Source organism: Sus scrofa, chromosome 9, assembly GCF_000003025.6.
Source record: "Sus scrofa isolate TJ Tabasco breed Duroc chromosome 9, Sscrofa11.1, whole genome shotgun sequence".
Taxonomy (NCBI): Eukaryota; Metazoa; Chordata; class Mammalia; order Artiodactyla; family Suidae; genus Sus; species Sus scrofa.
Window position 1 is genome coordinate 132,559,200 of NC_010451.4, and position 21,346 is coordinate 132,580,545.

General features: G+C 42.5%; 1 protein-coding gene across 1 annotated transcript in view; it reads right to left on the bottom strand.

The window, feature by feature from the left end:
• The window catches only part of HHAT (hedgehog acyltransferase), a 321,661-nt gene that overhangs the window by 212,793 nt on the left and 87,522 nt on the right, over window positions 1-21,346 (bottom strand). Inside the window, 1 exon segment of the mRNA XM_013979981.2 lies at window positions 18,745-18,916. Coding sequence (XP_013835435.2) covers window positions 18,745-18,916 — 172 coding nt within the window.

Below are 21,346 nucleotides of genomic sequence, written 5' to 3' on the forward strand. Positions count from 1 at the left end.
GACCAGCATTTGAAGAACAAAAAAGAGCTCATGAAAATTCAATTTTTAAAAATATATTTAAAAGACAGGTTAGAGGAGAAATTTGGGGGAAAAAAAAAAAAGCCCAGAAAACACACCATAAAAATCAAAAAGATAAAAAATAAAAGAAAAAGCATTAGAAAATTAGAAACCCTGTCCAGAAGGTCCCAGAAATGAATAAAAGGCATCAAAGAGACAGAACTAAAAAAATTTAAATTAAAATATGGAGCTAAGGAAATCATTAGCAAAGTAAATTAAGACTACAGTTCAGAATTAAAGAAAATCAGTTTTGTTTTGCTTGTTATTTGTTTGTTTGTTTGTTTTTTTGAAAGGGCCTCTATCCCGTTCAATGGGTAAAAATAGTCCCAAACCAGGACATATCATTATGAAATTTTAGAATATTCTAGACAAAGAGAAGACCTTAAAAGCGCCTAGAAAGAAGGTTCAAAAATCAAATTTCATGCACAAGATCAAGAAAACGAATGACATTAGACTCGATACAGCACCATAAGCCAGAAGATAAGAGAGCCATGTTATCAAAAATCTGGCAAGGAAAAATGATGTCGAACTCTGAATTCTATACCTCGCCACCTTAGAGAGGATGAAGAGAGCAGAATAAAAGCCTTTCAGACACGAACAATGCCAAAAATTAACATCCCTTGAACCCTTTTTCAGAAACTCACTGGGAGATATAGTTTGTCAAAATGGGGAAGTAACTCAAAGAACACATGTATTCCAGGAAGCAAGGCTTCAACACACAAAAGGAATCCCCAGGATAATGGAGAAAGGGATTTCTCTGGACAACAGTTATGCAGCAGCTCTGGAAATCCACCCGTCCAGATGAAGACAGGACAGAAGGCTCCAGAAAAGACTTAAAGATAGAAGTGACATAATCCCAAATCTCTGTGAGCACATTCAAAAGGAGATGTACATGGCTGGGGGAGAACGTGGGAGTGATTTAATAAGGACTATGTAGAAAAGCAAAAAATATACATATATATTATCAACTTCAGGGAACCTGAAAAATTATCCAAAGAAAAATAATGGTGGTAAATACCTAAGTACCTGACTCAGACTGGCATGGAATAAAAGCACGCCAATTCTTTTTTTTTTTTTTTTTTTTTTTGTCTTTTGTCTTTTTGTCTTTTGTTGTTGTTGTTGTTGCTATTTCTTGGGCCGCTCCCGCGGCATATGGAGGTTCCCAGGCTAGGGGTCGAATCGGAGCTGTAGCCACCGGCCTACGCCAGAGCCACAGCAACGCGGGATCCGAGCTGCGTCTGCAACCTACACCACAGCTCATGGCAACGCCGGATCGTTAACCCACTGAGCAAGGCCAGGGACCGAACCCGCAACCTCATGGTTCCTAATCGGATTCGTTAACCACTGCGCCACGACGGGAACTCCAAAGCACGCCAATTCTGATCTAACTAACCTGATTTGAAAATAACTATATTAGGCAGATGGGAAGGTAAGTTTGCATTTGTAGAGTGGGGGTGGGGTATAAACTTTTATCATCTTTTAGAGTGAAAATGTAAGCAAGAGCTTCGTGCTGTTGTGCTGGGGGGGAGAAAGTGATAGGATGGTGACAAGGAATGAGTGACCAAATGTGTCACAAATGACACAGTGCACATTTATAAGGACTTCTGGCTGCCTGGCATCCACACTCCCACGTTCAGGGAACTCCTCATCCTACGAGCCTTTGTCATTGGTGAAACCTTCCTCCTACTGTAAAAGCGGATGCCAGACAGTTGCTTTCCAGACTCCCTTGCACTTTACCTAGGCGCTGCCAATCAGGCAGGGGCACTCCAGCAGCACTACCATTAACAGCGGCACCCAGTGGCCCGCGCTGGTATTGACAGCATGCGCCACAGAGACCAGGGCCAGCTGTGTCTGGTGAGGGTGGTGGCACCTGCACAGAATCAGTTCTGTGGCATAATTTGGGGCTTGATTCCTGGCTGCATGCCCTGAATTCAGTTCTCCAGCTCTCCCTGTGAACTGCCCATTTTCTTGTAATGTATCTGATTTTCTGCATTCATCATCCAAAGTTGGTTTTTGCTACATCCAGGGAAGAAACTGACCAGTTAAGACACTGACTGACTGAGAACCTGATACGAGGCATCACACTCTTGGGGGAAGCTGGGAAATCTTGACTTGCTTATCTGGATGCTTTAGGGCTTAAGGAATAAACAGTGAGGTTCTGGAAGCTCCAGCACAGTGCTGAAACTGTTAATCATATCATAATTGTGTGTGGTCACCTGGAAAGAAAGAGCCGCTAGGGGCAAAGCTCTGAGTGACCCAGCAGACACGTCCACAGTTCACTGCAGCGGCGGATACCATGAGAGACCGCTCAGATCTTCCTGCAGGAATGAAGGGCTTATTATCTCAGCTGCTGGGGGTGTGACCAGCAGAAGGTCTCAGCAGGAATGCCTCTCCCAAGAAAGCCACCTCATCCAAGGTCACAGCCCTTTCTGAGGCAGCCCACATCCAGTGACTCATGGACATGTGGGTATTAAGACTTGTCCCCTCACTTCACTGAGGACAACTCTGAAGAGTCAGCTAAAGCTTCCATTAAGACTGTATCGTCCTGCTGTACAGCACAGGGAGCTATATCCAGACTCCCAGGATAGAACATGATGGAGGATACGTATACATATATATACATGTATGTATAAGCGTGTGTGTGTGTATATGACTGGTCACTGCTGTACAGCAGAAATTGACACATTGTAAATCAACTCTACTTTAAAAGATTTTTTTTTAAAAAAGACTGCATCAAATTCTGCCTCTGCCCCATCCTACTTCCTTCCCTTTGCTTCCATAGGCATTAACCCCAAGAGAACCCCTAATAAGCACCTGCAAATTAGCCTCCCTGGGGAACCAGGGATATAATAATAGCGTGGTGTCCTTTAATTTCAGGAAACATAGTGTGGGCTGTTGGCTTCCAACTGCCAGGAGAGCTTTAACAGAAGAGTTAAGAGGAGAATAACAGGCTCGAGTTCCCAAAGTCTCAGCTCCAGCAATGGACTGAAATCCAGGGACTTTCTGTTACTCTGCTTTTAAAAAAAAAAAAAAAAGTTGGATTCTTAGATTTATCAAATGACTGCAGTAACTGGAGTCTCAGCCTTGCACATTAATGTGAAAGTTAGGCACCAATCTCCAAAGGACGGGACTCCTAAGAACTACAGTGGGGATTACTGAGTACATCCTGAACCCCCAAGCCTCAAGGAAAGCACCCCTTGCCAGCAGAAGCAGCCCCTCTCTCCCTGTGAGGTAAAGCTGACCTGGCCTTGACTGAAGGCTTCTCTAATGAAGTCACCAGAGGGAATTTCCACGTGAGGGAAGCCCATCTTCCTCGCTCCTTCTGCTTTTCCGGCTCTTTACCAATGAGGGTGGACCCAGCCTGCTCCGGGGGCCTATTTCAAGACTTTCACCCCAAAAGAATGGCAAGATTTTGTTTCTTTATATTGACAAAAATCTGACCAATGTGTGTGTGGAAATGGATTCTAGATGGAGGAGGAAAGAACAAATGCTCACTGGGTGGAATTACCGATACGGGCGCGCTTACCAGCATTTCAGGATTCCGTATGCCGGGGGGGTAGCCGGGAATGGGGCTAACTGAGCGTTTAGACCCCCTGCCACCACAACTGCCCGTACTTATGGGGACTGAGATGCCAGAAAGTCTTCAGGCAACCATAAAGGAAGTACGAGCATCATTTCAGGAGACAAGAATGTTCGGTAGACTTATCATGTGTGACCTGTTAACTCACCGTCTGTGTTCCCAAGAGAGCCCTTGACCAAGACTTTGAGATCTTCATGAGCGAGGGAGCACAAGCATCTCAGAAGTGGGCAGCCAAGGCCATTCTCTGTGAGCTGGGGATGCTGCTTATGGACCATCAGATTCCACATTTCAATGCAGAGACAACGTTAAGAGATAAAGACAAAACAGCAGCGTTTACCCCCAGGGCAAAGTGGGCACAATTACTACTGTTAGGCATGTGCCCAGCTTGGTAATCACAATGCTCGGACCCACAGGCACATTTGGTGAAGCATAACTGGCCATAAGGACCCTGGGTTTTTGGGGGGTTTGTTTGTTTTTGCTTTTTAGGGCTGTATCCATGGCAAGTGGAGATTCCCAGGCTAGGGGTCGAATCCGAGCTGGAGCCACTGGCCTGCACCACAGTCACAGCAATGCCAGATCCCAGCCGCACCTGTGACCTGCAGCACAGCTCAGGGCAACGCTGGATCCTTAACCCACTGAGCGAGGCCAGGGATTGAACCTTCGTCCTCATGGATGCTAGCCAGATTCATTTTCACTTGAGTCACGACAGGAACTCCAAGGACCTTGGACTTTCAATAAATGGGGACTCTCACCCTCCCTTTAGACAAACTGCTTCACGTACTGAACATCTCTGTGTCCGTTTATAGGTGTGAAGCTGTTACCTGCTCTTAGGGTTACTGTGAAGATTCTGTCTGTTGCGAAACACGAAGGTCTTCAGGAGTATCTGGCAGAGAACAAGGGCTCGAGCTACCGCTATTCCTATTATCCCCACCACTGTCTTCACTGTATGCAGAGCTGGGGGGAAAAGGTCAAGTCTTAGTGACCAGAGATGTGCCCTGAGCCACCGTGACATTTATAGCTCTTCAACCGAATCCAAGACCTGAGTCAAGTCACAGATCCCTTGAATGAAGTGGGAGGAAGTTGCTATAAGGGAAGAAGATTCTACAACCATAGCACAAGTACACACTATAACTCATGTCTCCTTTCTAGCATTCCCTAAAGAGATGAGGTCATTTACCAGGGTAACTGTGTTCCCAGAGAAAGTAAAATAACCAGAATCGGGGCCGCGGGGGGAGTCACTGAACTCGGTCTCTCAGCTAACAGTGATATGTACAACCCCAAATGCTCTTCTGGTCCATGAATCAGAGTAGGTACAAATGCGGGCAAGTGGCAAAAGGGACTTTGGGCCTGAGTTTGTTCGCCAGTACTCCAAGTGGACCCCAAATCCACCTGCCGTTATCCTCTGAGTTACTGAGGAAAGAACTGGAAGAATCCCTATCCTTGCTCCCAGGTCTATGAACTAAAGTCTCTCATTAGCAAGTGAAGATACAGGCCCTGCTTTCATTACAATGTTGGTCTTTCCTAAAGTTGTTCTCCCAGTAAGATGTGTCTATGGCGATGTTAGAATAGCCCCCCCAGGGGTAAAGGTAGCCCCATGGGGGTGGGCACTACCCTGACAAGGGCACCAACCAGAGCCCCTGGAGCTCTGTCCACTCTTTGCTCAGGTGGCAGATCTTCCTGGAGTCTGGTCTCCACCTGAGAAGCTGATTATAGCAGCTCTCGGCCGTGTCGGAAATTGAAGGAGAAGGGAAAAGAAATCAACAGCTCCCTGAGAAGGGATAAAGGAAACGGGAAGAAAATTTTATTTTGACGTCTCTAGGAGAGCCTTAAAGGGAAGGAAAGAAAAACACAGGTCACCCGTTGCCATGGAGTTCCCAAGGCCTCCTAACTACAAGGCGCAGCACTTGAGCCCTGATAACCCAGCCAGTCAGGGTTTTTCCATCCCACCAGGAGAAGATGTGATACCTTCCGCAGAGTCTGTGAATACCTTCGTTGGAGTAACCCAAACAAATGAATCCTATAGTAAACCACCTCTGCTTACATCCTGCTTTCTGCTCACTTTGCAGTCATTGCTTTTTTAAACTGAAGTATAGTTGATTCACAGTATTATATTTCTTTCAGGTATACAACACGGTGATTCAATAATTTCTTAGATTATACTCCAATTAAGGTTATTATAAAGTGAAGGCTACATTCTCCTGCGCTTGTGCAGTATGTCTGCGGCTTATTTATTTTAGACTTAGTCATCTGTATCTCTTGATTCCCTGCCCCCTCTTGCCCCTCCCCTCTTCCCTCGCCCAACTAGTGGCCACTGGTTTGTTCGTTGTATCTGGGAGTCTGCTTCTGTTTGCTTATACGCATTCATTTCATTTTTTAGATTCCATAAATAAGTGACAAGAAAGAGAGTTTTTCTCTTTCTCTGTCTGACTTATTGCACTAAGCATAACACCCTCTAGGTCCATCCATGTTGTTGCAAATGACAAAACTACATTTGTTTAGAGCAAATATTCTACTGGGATACATGTATACATACATATACACACACACACACACACAGGATATACAAATATTATAATATACATACATATATAACATACAGTAGAATATTAGCCATAAACATATAAATATGCATATATAAAGAACATCTTTATTCATTCATCAGTTGATGGAATTTAGATTGCTTCTCTATCTTGGCTACTGTACATGGTGTTGCTTAGGATACATACACCTTTCTGAATTAGCGTTTTCGTTTTCTTAATATACACACGCAGGAGTGGGATTGCTGGATCACATGGTAACACCATGTCTAGTTTTAAGGAACGTCCACACTCTTCATAGTGGCTACACCAACTCACATTCCCACCAACAGTGTACAAGGGTTCCCTTTTCTCCACATCCACCCCAACATTTGCTCTTTGTAAGCTTTTTGATGATAACCATTCTGACTGGTGTGAGGTCATGTCTCATCATAGTTTTGATTTGCATTTCTCTGATGATCAGTTATTCTGAGTATGTGCTACTGGCCATCTGTATATCTTCTTTGGAAAAATAATGTCTATTCAGGCCTTCTGCCCATCTTTTTAAACAAGTTGTTTCTGATATTGAGGTGTAGGAGATGCTTACATATTTTTTACATTAATTCCTTATCAGTCACATCATTTGCAAATACTTTCTCCCATTTAATAGATGGTTTTGTCAATTTGATATAAAAAAGCTTTTAAATTTAATTAGATCCCAATTGCTTATTTTAGCTTTTGTTTCTTTTGCCTTAGGAGACAGATCCAAAAATTGTTTTTGCTATTATTCACATCAAAGAGTCTTCCACACCTATGTTTTCTTCTAGTAGCCTTATGGTTTTTGGTCTGACATTTAGGTCTTTAATTCACTTTGAATTTATTTTTTCTATATGGTATGAGAAAATGGTCCAGTTTCATTCTTTTACATGTAGCTCTACTGTTTTCCCATCACCACTGTTGAAGAGATAGTCTTTTCACATTGTATATTCTTGCCTCATTTGTCATAGATTAATTGACAATAAGTATGCAGGTTTATTTCTGGGCTCTCTATTCTGTTCCATTGATCTATATGTCTGTTTTGGTGCCAGTACCATTCTGTTTTAATTACTGTAGCTCTGTAGTTAATTCAGGAAGCATGATAGTTCCAGCTTTACACTCTTTTCCCAAGATTGCTTTGGCAATTCAGGGTCTTTGTGTCATTCTAAATACATTTTAGGATTATTTGTTCTAGTCCTGTGAAAAATGTCAAGGATATCTTGACAAGTGTTGCAATAAATCTGTAGATTGCTTTGGGTGACATGGGCATTTTAAAAATATTATCTTTTCTAGGAGTTCCCATTGTGGCACAGTGGAAACAACCAATTAGTAACCAGGAGGTTGCAGGTTCAATCCCTGGCCGCACTCAGTGGGTAAAGGATCCAGAGTTGGTGTGAGCTGTGGTAAAGGGCACAGACATGGCTCAGGTCCTGTGTTGCTGCAGCTGTGGCATAGGCTGGCTTCAACCCCTAGGGTGGGAACCTCCATATGCTGCAGGTGCAGCCCTAAAAAGAAAAAAAAGTAAAATTATCTTTTCTAATCCATAAAAATGGGATATCTTTCTATTCCTTTCCTACCCCATCCATGTAGACTTTCCTTAAAGCCTTGGCTGTACCTTGGCTGTGTCTTCAGTTAGTGTTCAGTGAGACGTGCTCCACGTGTAGGTGTTTTGTTGTTTTCGGGGGGAGGCGAGCTCCGTGTCCTCCTACCCGCCATCATCACTTCAACCTGTAGCCATCACTTTCTGGATGACTTCCTTCAGGCCCCTCATGAACAATCTTGGATTGATCACTGGCTTGAATGTCTAGTCACTCACATTCACTGGGCAGACTTCTTTTAAAATGTCTTTTCTTCACCTGAACATGTACATGAGGTATTCATTGAGCACCTTTGCAGTGCACTGTTCTTCAGTGAGCACCGAGGGAGACAGACACCAAAGGTAACGGCGTAATTCCCTCTCTAAATCTGCTTTCACTCTACAGAGTCATCTCTGAGCAAGGTGGAACATTACTCCGTCGTGGGATCCTTGGAAATGAAAGCCCAGTTGTATATCTTCTTGCATAGGAGACAGAGAGGCATCTTTTACTGTCTGTGCTGATGCCTCGCACTGAACTGCAACTTTAGGATGGAAAAAATAAAAAAGGCCATCACAGAAGAACAGAGAACCCTTCCACCAAAAAAATTAAAGTGACAATTAAAAAATAAAAATACCTCTTTACTATCTCAGAAGGAAATCAGAAACTGAAGACCAGGGCTGAAGTACCTTTGTAAACCTAATATTCCCTGATGTTTATTTTCTTTCCCTCTCTGAACATCCCAAAAGGGATTAGCCCCCAAACCCTAAAGCTGAAGAAATCCTGTGCACTGGCAAGAAAGGGGACGCTTGCCATGCTCTACTCCAATGCCATGGCAGCCTGGAGGAAGGGAAACCCCAAGAAGCGAGGGCAGGTCTGCCGCAAGGAAGCAAGAAGCAGGCCAGACTCAATGGGCTGTGCCACTGCAAGGCCATCTGAGCTTCTCTGACAAGGGGACATGAGGCATTATCGTTTAACACAATTAAAGCAGCATATTAGTTACTGTCTCTATTTTCTCACTTCTTTATTATTCTATAGCCTTTGTTTATACTCTTTAAAAATGACCAAGTCAACAGTGAAAAAAGTCAACCGTGGCCAAAGTCAACAATGACTTGCAAAATAAAACAGACTCTCTTCAGGGCCTTCTTGCTTGGCCTCTCTCCAACTTCTGATAAATCAAGCCTTCCTTTCTTCTTGAAACCTTCACAAAACCATTTGCTCTATACTTCGTTTATTAATTAATTTCCTTCTCATTTGTTGCTGGCTCTTCCTTTTCTGCCTGCCTGTTAGATGTTGGCATTCCCTCAAGTTCCATACTTGGCGCTCCTTTATTCTCATGCTCCACATTTTTCTAGGAAATCTCTTCGTTCCCATGGACTTGACTTATTCCCATACACGCAATGGCTTTCGAATGTCTGTCTCCATCCCCAGTTTCTCCTCTGAGCTCCAGGTCCCATCTAACTGTAGCAGAGAGGTCTCCACCTGGATATTCCATTTTAAATACAACTTGCCAAAAACTGGGCTCCTTATTCTTCCCTAAAACTTGTTACTAGTCTTCCTATATTCCCTGCTCTTGGTGAAAGGACATGTCAGACATCACCTAAACTCTAAAATTGAAAATTCCTTAGATCCTTCCCTCTCTCATCCTCCCTGTCTCATCGATGAGCAAATCCCACTGACTGTACCTCGCTCTCTCTCATTGGTCCATTTTTCTCCAACCTCCTTGCTTCATCCAAGTCCTCATCACCTTGATCCTGATTTTCTTTAATCGTCCATCATGTAAAACACTGCCTGGCTCTGTAGTCCTTGTTGAATGAAAGAGATGGATCATTTTCTAACAGGTTTTCCTATTTCCAGTTTTACTCCACTGTGATGCATATTCTTCACTGCAAGCAGAATGTTTCTAAACCCCAAATCTAATCCTGTTTCCTCTCTGCTTATAAGCTTTCTGGTTTTCACTCTTTGGGTATTTAAAATACCCAAAGTACGTAAATACATCCATGGAACCCTATCGCCTAAAAGGTAGAACAAATTCTCCCCAGCACCATCTACAAGCTCTCCAAAATAAAACCCCTTCATGCATTTCTGACAGAATCTCTCACTGTATCTTCAACTCTTCATCTGTCTCTACTTACAGCTTACTTTCCCTGAGTATACCAGAGTAACCCATACCAAGCAGGATCTTTGTTTGCTGCAGCCACAACCTTTCCCTCTCAACCCTGTCCATCTGTTCTTAACAGGAACTGCCTTCAGGACAAACTATTTTACCAAACCCTAATCTATTGGGATTTTATCAGATCCTAACCAACCTGGAAGAAGGAAAACACCCAACTCTAGTCTGCTCTTGTCTTCCACGTGAACAGAAGAAAAATACTCAACTACTCAACTCTACTACCCCCATACACACACACACACACACACACACACACACACACACACACACACGTCATTCTATACTAAATAAAAGGGTTGGGGAAAAAACAGACACATTTGTGCAGTTCATATCACAGGGGCATAGGCTCACTGAAAGACTGAGACACAATCATAAAACTAAAGAACACTTTCCTTCTCCCAACATCTTATACTGAAGTTCCTTTTACCCACCATGTCCATTTTTCAAGAAAAAAATTACAAGGTATATACTAAAAGTCAAAAAAAAAAAAAAAAAAGACCCACAGAGAAAGCAGCAGACCCAGATATGGCAGGAATATAGAAATTATCAAATTGGGAATCTAAAACAACTATAGTTAATACAGTAAGAGGTTTTTGTTTTTTGTTTTTTTTTCTTTTTACAGCTGCACCTGTGGCATATGAAAGTTCCCAGGCTAGGGGTCGAATCAGAGCTGTGGCCTCCAGCCAAAGCCACAACCACCAGCAACACCAGATCAGGTCCGAGCCACATCTGCAACCTACACTGTAGCTTGCAGCAATGTCAGATCCTTAACCCACTGAGCAAGGGCAGGGATTGAACCCACATCCTCATATATACTAGTCAAGTTCTTAACCTGCTGAGTCACAAAGAGAACTTCTATACTAAGAGTTTTAACAGAAAAAACAGACAACATTGAAGAACAGATGGATAATGTAGGTAGAGATAAGGAAATTCTAAGAATCAAAAAGAAATGCTAGAGCTCAAAACAGCAATGTCAGAGAAATAAAGAATGCTTATCAGTAGACCGCATACAGCCGAGGAAAGAATCTCGGAGCTTGAGAATCTGTCAATAAAAACTTCTAAACTTGAAAAGCAAACAGAAAGAAAAAGACCAAAGGGGAAAAAATACAGAATGGTGTACCCAAGAACTGTGGGACAACTACAAAATGTGTGACATACAGGTAATGAGATGACCAGAAGGAAAAGGGTAGAAGCAATCTCTGATTCAGTAATGACTAAGAATTCCCAAAATTAATGTCAGACATCAAACCAAAAATCCAGGAGCTCAGAGAATCCCAAGTAGGATAAATGCCCTCAAAATATACCCATGTATATCTATTCAAACTGCAGAAAATCAAAGATAAAGAAAAAAATTGAAAGAAGCAGTGGGGGTGAGGGTAGGAAATACCTAATATATAGAGAAATAACGATAAGAAATACTTGTAACTTCTCCTAGAAACCATGCAAGCAAGAAGAGAATAGAGGAAAATGTTTAAAGTGTTGACGGGGAAAAAAACACTAAAATTCTGTATCCTATGAAATTATCCTTCAAAAGTGAATGAGAAATAGACTTCCTCAGACAAGCGAAAATGGTGGAATTTGTTTCCAGTACACTTTACCCGTAAGAAATGGTAAAAGAAGTTCTTCAGAGAGAAGGAAAATGATATTGGTCAAGAGTTCCTTTCAGGGCTCAATGGTTAACGAATCCAACTAGAAACCATGAGGTGGCAGGTTCAATCCCTGGCCTCACTCAGTGGGTTAAGGATCCGGTGTTGCCATGAGCTGTGGTATAGGTCATAGAGACGGCTCGGATCTGGCATCGCTGTGGCTCTGGCGTAGGCTGGCGGCTACAGCTCTGATTGGACCCCTAGCCTGGGAACTTCCATATGCCGAGGGTGCAGCCCTAAAAAAATAAATAAATACATAAAATAAAATAAATAGGTCACTTCTCCAAAAAAGTCATAATAAATCTTAATATGTTTATGCATAACAACCGAAGGACAAAATTCATGAGGCAAAAACTGGTAGAAAAGCGAAGAGAAACAGATGAATTCGCTATAGTAATTGGAGATTTCAACATCCCTCTATCAGAAATGGGGAGATCCGGCAGCCATCAGATCAGTAAAAACGTGGTTGTACTTAGCAGTGTGCCATCACTCAGCTGAATATAACTGACATCTCCAGACGATTTTATCTAACAACAGAATATGCATCCTTCTCAAACTCACAGGGAACATTCACCAAAATAGACTACATTCTGGCCATAAAACATATGTCAATAAATTTAAGAGAACAGAAAACTGCTCTCGGACAAAATGGAACTAAATTAGAAATTGACTATAAACAGCCAAGAAATCTCAAAATACTTAGAGATCAAACAAAACACTTCTAAACAACACATCAATGAAAGGAGACATCTTCAGAAAATTAAAACACACTTTGTATTAATAACAATAAAAATACGACTTATCAAAATGTGTGGAATGCAGCAAAAGCAGAGCTTGAAGAGAAATTGATAACATTGAATGCACATATTAGAAAAGAAGAAATACCTAAAATCAATAATCTAAGCTTCCACCTTAGGAAACTAGAAAGAAGAGCAAATTAAATCCAAAGCAAGCAGAATAATAAAAATTACTGCAGAAGTCTAATTTAAAATATGAAACCAATCTTTTAAATAATCAACAAAACAAAAATCTGGTTCTTTGAAAAGATCAGTAAAATAAGTAAGTCTCTAGCCGGATTAACCAAGGGAAAAAAAAAAAAGAAAGAAAGAAAGAAAACAGTGCTAATACCAGAGTGAAAGAGGGGAGTGCAGTACAGAGCCCATGGACAAACTTAAGCCCACAAATTCAATACCTTAGATGAAATGGACAAATTCCTTGAAAGATACAATTTGTCAACTCACACAAGAAGAAACAGACAATATGAACAGGATAATACCTATTAAAGAAATGGAATCAATACTTGATAAACTTCCAAAACAGAAAATACTCCAGTAAGTAATTATGCCAATATTCTATCATCCCTTTCAGAAGAAAGAGGGAATACTTCCTAACTCATTCTATGATGCCGGCATTATCCTAATACCAAAATCAGACAAAAGCAGTACAAGAAAACCACAGACCAATCTCTCTCATGAACAAAGATGCAAAACCCTCAACAAAATATTAGCAAATCAAATCCATCAATGTATAAAAACAATTATACACCATGAAAAATGAGACCTATGTAAAAGGCTGGTCAAATACCTGAAACTCAGTGACGGACTCTATCCCATCAACGAGCTAGAGAAGAAAGAAAACACGTAACATCAATAAATACAAGAAAGAGGCATTTGTCAAAATCTAACACCCATTCATGATAAAACCTCCCAGCAAACTAAGAATAGAAAGGAACTTCCTCAGCTTGATAAAAAGCATCTACATAAAACCTGCAGCTACGATGATACTTAATGGTGAGAAAACAGATTTCCAGTTTCAGACCAAATAAAAAACATCACACTTAGTGGTGAGAATCAAGGAAAAGGCAAAGATTTCCCCTCACCACTCCTTTTCAATATCATACTGGAAGTCCTAGCTTACACAATAAAAGAAGAAAATGAAATAAAAAGCATATACTTTGGGAAGGAAGAAATTACTTTTGTTTGCAGATGAAATGACTGTCTATGTAGAAAATCCTAAAAGAACCAAAAACAACAACAAAAAAAATCTCCTGGGACTAAGAAGAAATTTTATCAAGGTTTCACAAAACAAGATTAATATATTAAAGTCAACTGCTTTCCTATTTACCAACAATAAACAAGTGGAATTTGAAACCAAAAACACAATACCATTTACAGTTAGCACCCCCCAAAGAATGTAGGTATAACAAAATATGAACAAGTTATATATGAGGAAAACTATAAAAGTGTGATGAAAGAAATCAAAGAATCACTAAATAAATGAAGAGATAGGAGTTCCCGTTGTGGCTCAGAGATAACCAACCCAACTCGTATCCATGAGGATGCACGTTCAGTCCCTGGCCCCGTTCAGTGGGTTAAGGATCTGACGTTGCCGTGAGCTGTGGAGGAGGCTTGGATCTGGCACTGCTGTGGCTGTGGTGTAGGCCAGCAGCTGCAGCTCTGATTCGACCCCTAGCCTGGGAACTTCCATATGCCGCAGGTGCGGCCATAAATTAATTAATTAATTTATTTATCAAGAGATAGCCATGCTCATGTATAGAAAGACTTAAGGTATCAATTCTTCCACACTTCCTCTATAGGTTCAATGTAGTCCAGATCAAAATCCTAGCAAGTTATTTCGTGGATATTGAAAAACTGATTCTAAAGTTTATATGAAGAGGTAAAAGACCCAGAATAACCAACACGACATTGGAAAAGAAGAAAAAGTCAGAGGACTGCCTCTTATCTGACTTCAAGACTTACTTTAAAGCTGCATGAATCCGGACAGTGTGATCCTGGTGAAAGAATAAATTAAAAGATCGAAGGAACAGAATAGAGAGCCCCAAATAGGCTCATAAATACAAATACAGCCAACTGATCTTTGACAGAGAAGCAAAGGTAATATAATGGAGCAAAGACTGTCTTTTTAACAAATGGTGCTGAAAGAAATTCAGCAGACCTGACATCCTTCACGAAAATTAACTCATAAGAGATCATGGACTGAAACATGTAATACACAAGTATAAAACTCTTATAACACGGGAGAAAACCTAGGTGACCTGGGGCGTGGGGGTGACTTTTTAGATACAACAACTAAGGCACAATCCATGAAAGAAATCTTTGATAAGCTGAACTACATTAAAATTAAAACCTTTTGTTTTTGTTAAGGAAACTGCCATCTGCGAGTATGAAAAGTCACAGACTGGGAGAAAATATTTGCAAAAGACAATTAGATAAACGACACATCTTAAACATACAAAGAACCATTGAAATTCAGCAATAAAAAAAATGAACAATCCAATTAAAAAATGGGCAGAGACCTGCAGAGGCAGCTCACCAAAGAAGACATATAGAAAGCAAATAAGCAGATAAAAAGACGTTGCACATGATATGTTACTGGGGAATTGCAAATTAAAACAGCAATGAGACATTACTACACAGCTGTTAGAATAGCCAAAATCCAAAACACTGACAACACCAAATACTGGCAAGTCTGTGGAGCAACAGGCACTCATTCACTGCTGATTAAGAGGCAAAATGATACATTTTGCACTATCACTTGGGGGCGGGGGGAGAGCCAGTTTGAGAAAGCCAGTTTGGCAATTTCTTATGAAAATAAACATACTCTTACTATATAATCTAGCAATTGCACTCCTTGGTATTTATTCAAAGATGCTGAAAACTTATGTCTACATAAAATCCTGCACATGGATGTCTGCAGCAAATTTATTCACAATTGGGAAATTTAGAGCCAACTGAGATGTACTTCAGTAGGCAAATGGATACATAAATCAACTGTGGTCCATCCAGACAATGCAGTATTATTCAGCACTAAAAGCAAGTGAGCGATCAAGCCATAAAAAGACATGGAGGAACCTTAAATGCACATCATTAGGGAAAGAGGTCAATCTGAAAAAGCTACCTACTGTATGAGTCCAACTATAAAACATTCTGGAAATGGTAAAACTATGGAGGTGGTAAAAAGATGCGTGGTTGCCAGGGATTAAAGGGGAGAGAAGCATGAAGGGAAAACAGAGGATTTTTTAGTTTTTTCACTGAAACGACTCTGTATGATATTACAGTGGTGGATACACGTCATTACACATTTGTCAAAACCCACAGACCATGCAACACTGAACAAATCCTAATGTAAATGACACACTCTGGGTGATAAAGATGGGTCACTGTGGGTTCATCGGTTGTAACAAATGTCCCACTGTGGTGGGCATGGTGATGGGGGGAGGCTGTGTATGTGTGGGTCAGGGGATCTCTGTAGCTTGCTCTCAATTTTGTTACAAACCTAAAATGGCTCTTGTGATGGAACCTGATCCAGGGTAAGATGAGAAAAAGAATGTATGTACATACATACACACACACACACACACACACACACACACACACAACTGGGTCACTTCGCTGTACAGCACAAAATTGACAGAACACTGTAAACCAATTATAATAAAAAAAGACAAAAAATAAAAACAAAATGGCCCTAAAAATAAATTTAATCATTTAGAGAAAGAATGTACAAACAGGGAATGATAAACCCCCAAGTCAGGTTATCATCATGGAAGGAAGAAAGAAGGCGATGGGGATTGTGGGTACAAACAAGGGGCTCCAGGATTCTGGTTCCTTCTTAAGCTTTGTGGTTGGTACCCAAATGGTTCATGGGTGAATTTTCTAAGTCAGGAATTTAGCACCCTTAGTGCTGACCTTAGGAGAAATAGCTGAGATAACAGCTTTTCCCCACTATTCAAGCCCCACTTTGATTTTGCTTTCCAGTTTTCATAGTTAAAAATCGCCCGAACTGATACCATCTCTTAATGTGGATGCAGGATCATTGTGATATGCTTTAGCATAAGCCATCACTGCACCCTATTTTGTTTGTCTAAGTGTATCATTAAAGCCTTAGGTTATGAGTTACCCTCACCTACTAAAAAAGATTTTGTTCAGGAAGAAGAGACTGTCATTAAAACCGCTCGGCATTTTTCCAATCCTAAAAGGCATCTTCCTTGAAAAAATTCTGATTGAGCATAAGCGATAACAAGGGCAATCAAGATTTTTTTTTAAATCTATAAATCACCAAACAGATAAGGAGTCAGGCTATTACTCTTGCCCTCGGCAGGGAGCAGCTTAATCTGGCCGGAAGATCACACATTTCCCACTGGAGCTACAGGCTGGAGGTCAGAGCGCAGGGCTGACTTCAGCTTCCCAGGAGCTCTTGAAAGGCGCGCAAACAAGGAAATGAGGTTTTATGTAGAAAAGGGACATGTTCCCTGCTGTTTGGGCCAGAGGAATAAAGAACCATGACTCCGCAGAAAAGTCCTGGACTGGCAGAGACTGTGTCCTGCTCAGGACACAAGACCTCCAGCCCGCTTATTTGCAGATATAAAGAAACGGGGAGACAAGAAAAAGGAGCCAGTAGAGGGGCCAACATAAGCTCACACCGTTAATTCCATCTGCCAGCATTTGAGGAGGAAAGCCCTTCACTCGCATGGTTTCGTTTAACCCTCAAAATAACCCTGCAAAAGTGAGTCTGCTTACTTGACAGGTGAAGACACAGAGAGTTGTAGCAAGCTGCCAAAGGTTGCCCAGGAGCCTCTAACCTTTGTTCAAACCTTTGTCTATGGACCAGAGGTTCTTATCTTTGTCTGTGAAGGGTGAAGGGATAAAGAAGATACAGACAGATACGGATATAGAGATAGGAGATAGATAAAGATACACACACACATATATACATACACACAACAGAATACTCTTGAGCCATAAAAAGAATGAAATAATGACACTGCAGCCACATGGGTAGACCTAGGGATTATATGAAGTAAACCAGACAAAAACAAGTATCATATGGTATCACTTATATGTGGAATCTAAAAATATGATTCAAATGAACTTATCTACCAAACAGAAACAGACCCACAGACACAGAAAACAACCCTGTGGTTCCCCAAGGAGAAAGGCGGAGGGATGCATTAGGAGTCTGGGATTATGTACCTGAATCACTTTGCGGCACAACTGACACTAACATAACATTGTTTATAATAGTATCAACTATACTTCAATTAAAAAAAAAAACCAGGAGTTCCCATTGTGGCTCAGTGGTAACAAATCTAACTAGTACCCATGAGGACCAGGGTTTGATCCCCTGCCTCACTCAGTGGGTTAAGAATCCAGCACTGTGGAGTTCCTGTTGCGGCGCAGCAGAAACGAATCTGACTGGGAACCATGAGGTTGTGGGTCCGATCCCGGGCCCTGCTCAGTGGGTTAAGGATCCGGCATTGCCGTGAGCTGTGGTGTAGGTCACAGACGCGGCTCGGATCCTGAGTTGCTATGGCTGTGGTGTAGGCCAGCAGCTGCAGCTCAGATTCCGTCCCTAGCGCAGGAACTTCCACATGCCCCCCCCCCCCGAGGCCCTAAAAAGCAAATATATAAATGTAATTTTAAGTTGTGCTACAAATGACACTTAACCACAACTCAACACTACTCTATTCCATGGTGTCAAGAGTCACTGCCAGTTATCAAATCCCCCTCAAGGGTAAATCCTCAGGTAACTCTCAAATTAGATAAACCATAAGGATCTACTGCATATCAGGGCACTGTATTCAATATTTTGTAATAAACTCTAAGGGGAAAGAATCTGAGCGAGAATATATAAATATAAAAATAACCGGATCACTTTGCTGTACACCTGAAACTAACATAACACTGTCAATCAACTACATTTCAATTAAAAAAAAAAAAAACCCTCTATCTATCTGACTCAAAAGCTCACGCTCTGCTTTGTATCATGCACAAAAGCAAGGGCTGCTGCGGAACTTGCTCTGCATTACCTCTTGGCAGGGACTCAAAGGGCGCACCCAGTGTCAATTGCCCTGTCCTGTCAGGTGCTCTGCTGACACAGCAGGAAGATGCAGACCCAGCAGAGCTTGGTAAGATTCTCCTATGAAGAGGAATTGCTACCATCCTCGGCTCCCAGACCACCGAGCCTGGCCCTCCCCTCCATCGGCCACCCCAGGCATGTGTCATCTCAGCCCCAGGGAGGAGCAAGGATACAAAAAGGAGGGTCTGCTCAACGCAGCCACACCCCTGGCTGCTCCCGGTCCAGCCTGGCTCTGACGCCACCTTGTGATGCTTGCTCCACTGCCAGTGATTCCCACACTCACCCAAGGTCCAGCAGGAGACGGCGCTCAGGAGGGGGGCGCTGCTGCAGATGGCATGCATGTACATGAGATGAACCATCAGCTCCACCAGCCACCAGTAGAAGAGGAGGCGGCCCAGCCCCCGGACAAGGATGGAAAAGCTGGCCTTCAGCGAGCCCTGCTCCCGCGGCTGCATCTAAAGTGGAAGCAAAAGAAGTCATTCGATAGCACCTCCATTGTTAAAACTTTTCAGAGTCCCCTAGACAGCATTTTTATAAACCTTTGGTACTGCCGTACCTCCAGACAGAGGGTTGGTTTGGTGGGAACACTCAATGTTCTTGGGTTAAAAGAAAAAAAAATCATGTCTGACAAATACCATGTGATACCGCTTATACGTGGAATCAAAAAAAAAAAAAACCAATACGAATGAACTTATTTACAAAACAGAGATTCACAGACATAGGAAATACACTTATGGTTACAAAGGGGAATAGGGGAGGGGTAAATTAGGAGTTTGGGATTAACAGATATGCAAATACATAGATATATATATAGAGAGAGAACCAACCAATGACCTACTGAATAGCACAGGGAACTATACTCAATATTTGGTCATAATCTATAACTGATAATAACCTACGATGGAAAAGAATCTACAGAAGAATAGGTAGGTATGTATGCACACATGAATCACTTTGCAGTACACCTGAATCCAACACGACACTGTAAATTAACTACATTTCAATAAAAAGTTTAAAAAAGAAGTCATGTCCGAGCTGGAAAACTCTGTCCCGCACGCTAGCCCAGCGCCCCAAACCAAGAAGGTGGTGCACCCCTTCCCCCCAGCAGTAGGCCTGCAAAACCCCAGGATGGAGGGCGGTTCCCGGCACACCCCGGACAAACGCAGAAAAACAAGAGACGTGTGTGCGTTTTCCGGATCTTACACTGACGTGACGTTAGCAGACTGAAGCCTGCCCTGAAATGCAGAAGTGAAGTGAACGCACAAATTACGACGTCGCACCTGCACACAACAGCCGGCAGAGGATATGGACTTGACTCAACATTGGACAACTAGGGCTCAAGACACTACATGAACCGGAAAGACGATTCTGAGGTGCTTCTTACCTCCTCCTCTCTTCCAACCCTTGAGAAACAAGGCCGCCTCCCCTCAGAGGTGGTGGGAGAGCTTCACTCCAAGGAATCTATTTTTGTTCCATTCTTGAGCATATATCCTGCCACTGTCTCACAGGGTCCTCTTGGAGCAAGAAGCCAGACCAAGACGTTCTGACCAGTGCAGTGAAACTGCAATCATCTGCATAAATGGCTTTCCCCCCTTTTGCCATCTGCTTGGCTAGCTACGCCAAGGAAAGCTGTTGGTTTAACCTTTTTTGGTCATTTTTGGCCACCCTGCAGCATACGGAGCTCCTGGGCCAGGGACCAGATCAGAGCCACAGTTGAGCCCTGTGCCACAGCTTCACCAGGGCTGGATCCCTAACCCACTGTGCGGCGCCAGGGATTGAACCCACATCCCAGTGCTCTCAAGATGCCGCCGCCGATCCCACTGGGCCACAGCGGGAGCTCCTGGTTTAACTTTTTTATGTAAACTGATCAAGTTAACAAGAATTTCTTTTTTTCCTTTCATTTTCTTTAGTTCACCTCAGAAAGATATTTGTTAAGAAACAAAAGCAACTGCTTTGAAGGCTCCACCTGACCAGGTGTGACAGGGGAAGCACTAGCTGGGAAGGTTATCCAGGAAGGAAGGTGGGGCATGCCGGGGATTTGCCGTCTTGTGTGGATCAGAGCTCGCTGCAATTACAGCTGCACTGCAGGGACCCAGCGCAGGCTCTTTCCTTTCCAGGCGTACCTGAGGGAGGTCTTCGGCGTCACCCTCACCTCAGGCACGTGTGCTCTGTGAGACCCTACAAAGTCTAGCACGGAGCAACGGCAAGCCAGCGGATGGCTAAACCCTCCGTGAGAGACCTTCACCTGCCCGATCCCTCAGGCTGCATCATTTAACTGAGAAGGAAGTAACCCAAATGTCCAACTGCAGGGGACCGGGGCTCAGTTAAAAGCTTGGGTATGCTGCAATCTTACATAAATAGCCAGGAGAACTATTCTTGATCACTATGCATAAATAATGACAGGCTAGAGAGATAGACACCAAGATGGCAGCAGAGGTGGTAATTTTTGGATGGTAAGATTCTTCAACAATTATTCTTCAAACAATTATTTTGTTTTGTGATCCGGGGGGCAGGGGCGGGGGGAGTAATGTCACTTTACAATATTGTGAATACTATGGTCCTGCCAGCTGCCAAGGCAAGCCCTCTGTTTCTGCACCTTCTTCTAAAGGACGCCTCCTCGCAGGACCTCCTGGGAGGCCCAGCATCCTCTATGAGCAAAGTATTCTCTCTCCTCCCTGTGCACCCCATCCTTTTTTTCTCCTACCTTCCTCACTCGTAGACTTTCTTAGCTACAAACCGAGTTCCCTTTTGCTCATTCTCAACCTTCTTCCAGCTCTCTAAAGCAAATCATGTTGACCGAACGACCACCAGCAAATGAAGAAACGAAATGAAGAAACCACCATCAGTCTGTGCAGGCTAGAACGTTTTGCACCAAGGCAACTGGT